Source organism: Solea senegalensis, linkage group LG7 (assembly GCF_019176455.1).
Source record: "Solea senegalensis isolate Sse05_10M linkage group LG7, IFAPA_SoseM_1, whole genome shotgun sequence".
In the NCBI taxonomy this organism is placed as follows: Eukaryota; Metazoa; Chordata; class Actinopteri; order Pleuronectiformes; family Soleidae; genus Solea; species Solea senegalensis.
In genome coordinates this window covers 22,717,778-22,726,556 of record NC_058027.1, presented here as the reverse complement: position 1 = coordinate 22,726,556, position 8,779 = coordinate 22,717,778, and the positions used below count along the sequence as shown (strand labels likewise).

General features: G+C 36.6%; 1 protein-coding gene across 1 annotated transcript; it reads left to right on the top strand.

The window, feature by feature from the left end:
* The first annotated feature begins 468 nt into the window (after positions 1-468).
* rnaset2 (ribonuclease T2) lies at positions 469-7,206 on the top strand. Its single transcript, XM_044031223.1, has 10 exons — positions 469-605; positions 2,188-2,265; positions 2,358-2,412; positions 2,991-3,040; positions 3,309-3,366; positions 3,871-3,935; positions 4,463-4,576; positions 5,421-5,466; positions 5,611-5,685; positions 5,774-7,206. The coding sequence occupies exons 2-10, from the start codon at positions 2,195-2,197 to the stop codon at positions 5,942-5,944; spliced, it is 705 nt and encodes a 234-aa protein (XP_043887158.1). The 5' UTR covers positions 469-605; positions 2,188-2,194; the 3' UTR covers positions 5,945-7,206.
* The last annotated feature ends 1,573 nt before the right edge of the window (positions 7,207-8,779 follow it).

The window sequence follows — 8,779 nt, the reverse complement described above, 5'->3', positions numbered from 1 at the left end:
GGATCCAATATTTCACATTACCTCACACAATCTAATCATTATGTGAAATCAGTGTTGTAATGTAACAACGTATAAATACTTTGTTACTGTACTTAAGTACAAAATTCATCTGTGCTTTACTCTGTTATTTATAATTCTAGCAACTTTTAGAAGTTGAAGTAAAGTTGGTTATGGTCTGTATTTATAGAGCGCTTTTCTAGACTTGATGAGCTGCTTTACACTATAGTTTTCCCATTAACTGTGGAGTCACTGTTGTTTATACATTATTGTGCTATTATTTAACTGGTCTTGCACATCAAATTGCGCTGTATTTGGCCCCTGAATCATAACAATATTAAATTTTTGTGTTCAATTCAATAAAGTAGAATTGTTAAAAAAAAGAGGGATTTTGCCTAGGGCACCTTACAGGTTTACAACCGCCCCTGTACCTATTTCTACCACGTGACACCGAATGACGTCTGTTGTTGCTCGTGATTGGCTGAGCTGAGTTGAAGCAGTGTAAAGGTTGCGAGTGGGACGTAAACAAGCCAAGTATTTTCCCTGAGAGACTGCACCACGGCGGGATAAGCACTCCTCAACGTTACTACGACATAAACGACATAAAGGTGAGGTCAATGTAAATAATACTTATGATAAAATAAAACTGAAATGGATCTTTACGAACAGGACGCTGCGGTGAAGTCACCTTTGTGTTGTATAGTCGACAGCGATTTGTCCCGACCACAGGACCTAACTCATTTGATGACTTCTTAAGTTGAAGCTCTCTGAATTTGGAGAACGCTAGACTAGGAAAATCACGCTTATTCAAACTTGGGGTTTTATTGACGGTACTTAAATACAAGCCCCGTGCTCCGGATTGAGTGTTGAACATCCAACGTAAAGCTAACTTCACCTCGGTTAACGCTGTTCGATGTTCTTGCTAATGGGTAACGTTTAGCCGACATCAGGTACGTATTTCAGCTTTACATTAAAAGAGTGTTAACTAAAAGTGTTAACTACTTGTGGCTGTCCAGTGACTTCAAAGTTGCCCATTGTTTTCTCCACTTGTTCACAGAAACTGAAGTTACAGTCCAGTCTTGAACAATCAGGACGGATGAGACATTTTTAAAACTTCACACTTGAGTGTGTTTTTGTCTTGTGTTTTGGGCATTGCCAGCTGAACTGCAGTAGTTAAAGAGCTGCTATAATAAATACATACATACACTTATCTTTATATACATTTTATATAATTTATATTTATATAATTGCCAAGGTAACGTACTTTTGCAATCACGATGTTTCAAATACAGTTTATATTACTGTGTGTGTGCGCGCATGTATGAGTGAGAAACATTTGCTGAATTGCCCAATTAAGTGGTCACATGAAATCATATCTGCCTCTCACTTCCTTCAGTAAAAGCCACTTCCTGTTTTTTTTCTCTACCCTTTGACTTTGACTGACAGTCACCAGATCGCTTCTGTCTGTAAATTCTGTCAACAGAAGCTGAAATACATACAGTCTTGTTTGCTTTGATGTTGGTATATATGATGTACATGTACAGAAAATTAATTCCTTGCGATTCATCTATGTTCTAAGGACGCAAATGTACAGGTATCTTAAGTGAGAATTATATTCATTGTATGCAACATATATAAAGAAGAAAGTGAAAATTATAAACATCTATAATATGACATGATACTTTTTGCACTTGTGGAAGGAGAAAAGCCTTTTTGCATGGAGTTTGCATGTTTTCCACGTGTGTGCGTGGGTTTTCTCCCACTGTTCAAAAACATGCGATATGGGGATTAGGTAAATTGGACACTCCAGAGGACTGGGGAACTGTCCAGGGTGTACCCTGCCTATCACCCTATGTCAGCTGAGATTGGCACAGCACACATTAAAATACACATTCATCACATTTTCTTTCACCACATTTTTGATAATTTGTTTAAACTTTTTAGTGGAAACAAGGTTATTTTTCCCTTGTGTGTTGTCTCCTTATGTGGAGCAGTCAAACTACTATGTGTTTTAATCTATGTATTTTATTATAAAAATTATACACTTAATATACTTGATATGATACTAAAAGAATACAAATTAAAAAATTGGTTTCACGGTTTGCAGAAGTTAATAATACATTAATCTCATGTTGACCACTGAGTTATGATTGAAAGCAGCTGACTTATATTATCCGTTTTATCTTTCAGGTCAGACATGAGGCTGTGCTCACCTTTAATATTCTGCCTGATGGCAGGTGTGGCCTCTGCCTTTGTGATCTCGCCCAAGTATGTATAGCAAAATTGGCAGTTTGATGCACATTTTTGTCTTAGTCATGCTAATAACGGGACTAAGAAATGAATGGACATATACATTTCAGTCACATGTGGACCAAACTGATCCTGACCCACCACTGGCCCAGCACTTTCTGTTCTGTGAGTAAAAAAAGTTCCTATTATTTATTTATTTATTTATTTATTTATTTATTCATATTCATGTGTGTATATATATGCCTATCTATACATACATACATGTACTCTGCAACTTAAATATCACGTGAGGTTCAAGTCATGTGACTGCTGTGTCAGCAAAATAATTAGGGATTAGGGAACATCATGGTCAGACAAGTCTGCAGTTTACTGGCATGAGAGGAAATACCCACCCGTCAACACACAGCAGCAGCAGTTCCTCTCTCGTGCCATGCATTGATGGGAATATTTTTATTCACTTTAACACTATTATTAGTTTGAACAAAATGCAGAAGAATATATTGTACTTTCTATTCCATAGTGACAGCTTCAAAGTAATAGGAAAACCTTGCTTCCCTTTTTGCATTTCTCTATATTCTTTTATACTTTATATGCAAAAAAATAAACTGGTTCATCAAAAATATTCAGTGTGAATCGATATTAGAAATAATAATAGCCACCTTGCTATTAGTGAAAACATATTTAGTTGTTTTTAGGGTTTATTTGTTCAGATGAAATGAAAACACAAATTTTGTCAATTTCAGATGGAACCCTGTCACCCCACCATCAGCTACTGGACACTACACGGACTCTGGTGTGTGTGTGTGCCTGTTACTCTGTCATAACCTAACTTTGGAGATAGATTTTAAATTTAAGATCACTTAATTGGAAGACAAGCTTGTCCATTGGTAACAAAAGACATCTCCCTATTTTGGTAATAAACTGATTTTTGGGTCAGTGGCTTACACTACGTCAAATTAAGTCACATGTATTTATATGGAATACGTAGCTTTTTGATTCAGTCAATGTTACTTTATGTTTGTTGCAACGGAGGTTTCTAACACTGTGAATCTGTTTTACAGGCCAGATAAAGGGATTGAATGCAACTCGACATGGCATTTCAACTCCTCTGAAATTGAGGTACAACACTAGTCAGACTACTATTACCTTTTATGCAGTTAGGCATGAAATCCAAAAATGTCTTTTATCCTCTTTCTGTAATGTGTTTAAATGGGAGGTCTGTCGTCATTTTTAATGTCAAACAAACGTCAGTTTCCTTCAATAATAAAACTACTGGATAAACAGAGGCCTTGACTTTGGTTCTGGAAAATGAATCCAATGCACCATTTGCACCATTAGCCTGTATTCTTGTTATCAGTTGCCATCAGTGCAAACATTTAAAATAGACAAGTCTACTTCTCACTTTGTAGATATAAAGCAAATTAACATTAATTAACACACACTACACATTAACGTTAATATTGTGTTTATGGTTTCATACTTCAAAATGTCCATATTGGAAATTATGGTCCAATTTCAAGACCCCTTTCTAAATGAAAAAATATATGGGAAATTGTGTGTTTTTCAAACTGATGAAAATATTGACAGAAAAAAACCATCCGTTTTTGGTCTTTATTTTTTCAGGACTTGCGTCCTGACATGGAAAAAAGTTGGCCTGACTTGATTAAGCCCGCATCTTCTGGCTTCTGGTAATGTATCAGTCAGTTCATGCATTTTATTTTCCGTCTATAGTATACGATACATTTTAGCTGGGTGCAGTCAACTTTTATGTACTGTGATCATTTCCCACTATCACATTTGTGTAGCTGTGTGTTGTCAGTCAGCTGTTCTCTGCACTACACTTTGAACTTGTGTATCACCTTGTGTGCAGACAACGATATTAATCTTACAGTGGGGGTGGGTGGATGTTGTATTGAATGTATTATTTATAGTATGCAGTCAATTGGCCTTTGACATGCTACAAACATCTTTTATTTTTTTTATGATGAGCAATGCATAGTTATTCTGTGTCTTGTCTGTTGTCTTGATTATGTCTTATTTAACTGTATGTTATACTTCCTATGAACACTAAAGTTTATATCCTAAATTGATGGTAGTAGGTAATCTTCCTCTGTTTTCGAGACCATTTTGTGATTTACTTCTCGGATAACTAAATTTGTATTTCATTCATTTCGTTTTAAATGATTTCCACTTCTTTGTGCTTCTGTTTCCACAGGAAGTACGAGTGGCAGAAACACGGTACATGTGCGGCTAAAGCAGAGTCTCTGAATAGTCAACATAAATACTTCAGCAAAGCTTTGGAACTGTACCACAAACTGGATTTGGACAGGTGCAGAATACATGCATGTGCACACACACACTTCTTTGTAGTTCCCACTACTGTTTTGATGTTACTGATTCTTGTCAACCCTTACTCACTTATTAGCCAATGAAACATGATTTATTGCATTTACAGTATTTTCCAACTGTCTGCTGGAACCTTTTTTGCTTGTTTTTAAGTTGCTTTGCAAAGTATGCAGTTATTGCATAGGAATAGAAACCTTTACATGCAGCTGCTTAGTTAGATGTACACCTTGTTTCTCTCTGAACTACCATATCGGTGGTCAAAGGCCAGATTTTCCCCAGGCCCTGAAATAGTTCCCAGATGAGGTGCAGAAGTCAAATTCTCTCTCTGATAACATGATTTAAATGATGCTTAAAAAGTTATTATGATGTGTGCTCAATACTGCCAAAATGTGTGTGTAGTGCAGTGCAGTCATTTGTTTATTTGGTCATTTCTGTTTTTTTGGTCTCCTTTTGGTCATACTTATCAGAAAGGGTGTAATATTATGTGTATGCAGTGTCCCTCATCTAAAAACAGGCTATACTATCCCGACCTACCTAACTATCAGACCTGACTGAGGGAGTGTTTGTGCATATGCACCCGCTGGCAACAAGAAGCCTTTATCCCATTAAATGGAATGACCAGACTTTTTGAGCAGTATAATTCACTTCTTTGTCTTTTCAGTCTAACCCACACCTTGTTAGTGTTTTCTCACACCTTCTCAAATCACTTCCTGTGTGAGAGACATAATAGAATCAGCACTGTGTGGTTTAATGGCTTGAACATAACCGGTGTTTGTTGATAAAGTAAAAGTTACCCACTACAATTTAAAATAGTTTCTGTTTTGTAGCATCCTGAAGAAGTTTGACATCACCCCTTCAGAAAAATACTACAAAGTAAGTGAATTTATATATTTTTTAATATCAAATTAAAGTGTCTTTTCTTGTCTGAAATATAAGTTTTATGTAGGGTATAATCTAATCTACTCTAACCAAAGGTAGCAGCTTTATACTCTTCTTTCTGATTGTGTCTGTTTGTAGTTTTCACAGATTGAAGCAGCCATAGAGAATTTCTACAGCGTCAAGCCTAAGATTCAATGTGTCCATCCATCAAAGGTATTAACACGGGATCTCCTTTTCATTTAAAGCTGCGGTCTCATATTCTGAAGGATTTTAAATTGTTTCTTGTTGTGTTTTTTCCCAGAATGCTGATGTCCAGCTTTTGGGGCAGATCGAGATTTGCTTTGACACTGATTTTGCTCTCCAGGATTGCGAGAAAGAGAAAGACCGGGTCAAGTATATGTCTGTTGACAAGGTGTCTGGGTTCAGTGTGTGTGACCATGATATTCCAGTGTACTACCCCCCTCTACCTTAAAAGTTATACATGACCTAACTGAGCTGGTGGTACACATGTTCACAAATGTAGTCACGTGTACTGTAACTAAGATGCACGCACAATAATTACAATTATTTCATTTTCTCAGGTAATCAACATCGTAGCTTAATGATCATTTAAAATAGCTTTGGATAATCGGGGGAGATTGAAAACACTTCAGCTTAATGGAAATGTAGTCAGGGACAAGTACTTGAAAAAAAAAATCATCTTTATTGCATTAAATGTGCTGTTGTTTTTATATAACTCGCAAACCAGCACACACACAGACAGACGCGCACACTCCACTACCACATAGTGCTTTAATGGAATGATGTCCTTTCCTGACCCTTTAGAGTACATAAGTCCAACAAGCAGGATGTTTTTTTTGAGGACACAGCAGGAGGCACTGTGATAAGTCTAGGTCAAGGCAGGCGAGCCAACTAGCTGTTTACCGTCTGTGATTTATCGCTGCTCGTGTACATATGTGTATATGTATATATATATATGTATATATATATATATATATATATATATATATATATACATATATACATATACATATATGTGTGTATATGTATGTGTGTGTGTATTTTGAAGCAAGACTTTATTTTTGACTATAACTTCACGCAATAAGATGTAAATGTCAAACCACTCTGGATCTAACTCTACAACTGACTGTATTTTATAGTTTATGAAACATTTGTGACATTTTATTGATGAATTCAGACAGTACATCAAAATAACTAGTATAAGTATATTTTTGACTCTTTTTGTATTGTACACCACATTTGTGATATATGGTTGTTATATTCAGTCATTTCATCATAACTGGACTCTTACCTGGATTCATACCTCACCTTCCCATCAATTTGGAGAACATTGTTACAATCGTTTCCATGTAATCCTGCTACAAACACACAGACAGACAAACAAAAACAACAAACACTAGATGCCACACAAGTTCATTTTGCACCAGTTTATAAACACAAAGCCAAACAAGTACAAGTATTTTTATTTTTTGTCAGTGATGTAGCAAATGTTTTTTGTAAGCATGTTTTTCTAATCCTACGCTGATTTGTACATTTGTAGTCTCTAACTGATTTGATAGTTTTTCTTGCCAATCTTAAATCCAAGAACTGTATTCAATTGTTGTTGTAATTATACAATTACAACTGTGGACAAATGGTATGGTGTGAGATTACTAGAATGAATTTATATACATAAGTACTTTTAATGTTAATAAATAATCTGATGTCTGGTCATCAGTGAGGTGAGTGATTATATAACATACAAAGATGTAAATCCAACCTATAAATAGAGCTTGTTTTGTAAATACGGATGGACGACAACAAAGCTATGGCAACAGGAAAGCTTTGTCGTGCATTTTGTGGATGTATATAATATTATTATCACCGCATTGTGTCAGTATGTGTGTCTTTCTGTGCCTGCCCACTCTGTGTGTATGAATATAAATGTCATGATCTTCTTACAGAGCCTTAATCCCACTGGGACAAAGACACCGGCCCATAATCCCGAATCTCCTCCCACAACACAGCCCAGTGGATCGACTAAACACTTGTGATTACATTTTTCAGTGGTGCTAAAAATACCTGGCAACTACAGTGTGAGCCAGCAATATTCATTAATATGTTCCAAATCCTGTCAGACACCACTGTGGGCTCTGTTCTTATGGACAATGACAGTAAAACAAAACAAATCTGAGGTGAATTCAAAAATAATATTCTTAACCATAATTTAGAAAAAAAGATGAAGCCTAGGTCAACCCAGGCGAAGCAGCAGACGTAATATGCTTAGTGTTTATTTATTAGTTCTCTCACTTCACATGGTTTTAACCTCCATCTCCCCCTGTCTCTCCTCTGGTCTCTATTTCTCTATGATTATGTAACACTGCAGTTCTGCAAAGCTGCTGATGTGACAGATCCAAGCGCACACACACACACACACACACCTAGAGCCATGCCCAGTGAGTGAGCGGGTATCACACTGCTCTCTCTCACACACACACACACACACTTCTGTCCCCTGTGGTCTACAGTCATCAATATTGACTGTAATATATTGATTGCTGTCCTCGGTGCTGCATTGGATTGTGATGTTATGTCACTGGAACACAGTGGTTCTCATCAGGTCCTCTGTCAGTCACTGTATATTATCATTTATATTCTTTTACTTTAATATAATATCCTAGTCCTAATAAAATAATATCCTCTTGAGCTGCCCTTTTTGTGATAGGAAGTAATATATCATGGTCAGTCCATCTTATTTTTCATAGCAATCACCAAGTAAATGCTTGGTGATGACAATGGAAATTGTGGGTGAGACAGAGGAGCAAAAAAGAAGGCAGTCAATTGTGTACAGTAATTTGAGTAGGAAATCAATAAATATGTAAATAAAAGCAAGATTTGCTGAAGAGACAACCGGTTACGATGTCACCAATTAGCCTCCACAATCGTGATTTGGATAATACCAGCCGTCAATCACACTGGTGTCCATGTTATCAATTTTCCAAACGAGTGATTGAGACCATTAACTTCTCAGGAAATATGTTTACTAATGTAAATTGAGAAAGAAATAGGCTTATTTTCCCATAGACCTCCATTTCAACTAAGTTCCTTTTAAGCAACCAGTGGACTCACCTTGTATCACCTAGTCGGAACAGGGGTTTTTCTGCCTGGAGTTTGCATGTTCTCCCTCTTTGTGTGTGTGGGTTTTCTCCGGGTTCTCCAGTTTCCTCCTACAGTCCAGAAACATGCTGATTTGGACAAATTGGACACTCTAAATTGACCGTAGGTGTGAGTGTGCGATTGGATGGTT

What these genes read in the sequence shown, in the direction of transcription:
- rnaset2 (XM_044031223.1), top strand. Translation starts at nt 2,195, where the DNA reads ATGAGGCTGTGCTCACCTTTAATATTCTGCCTGATGGCAGGTGTGGCC. An exon ending in GGCCCAGCACTTTCTGTTCT is followed by an intron (nt 2,413 to 2,990) that starts GTGAGTAAAAAA and finishes TGTCAATTTCAG; the next exon opens with ATGGAACCCTGTCACCCCAC. An exon ending in CTTCAGAAAAATACTACAAA is followed by an intron (nt 5,467 to 5,610) that starts GTAAGTGAATTT and finishes GTCTGTTTGTAG; the next exon opens with TTTTCACAGATTGAAGCAGC.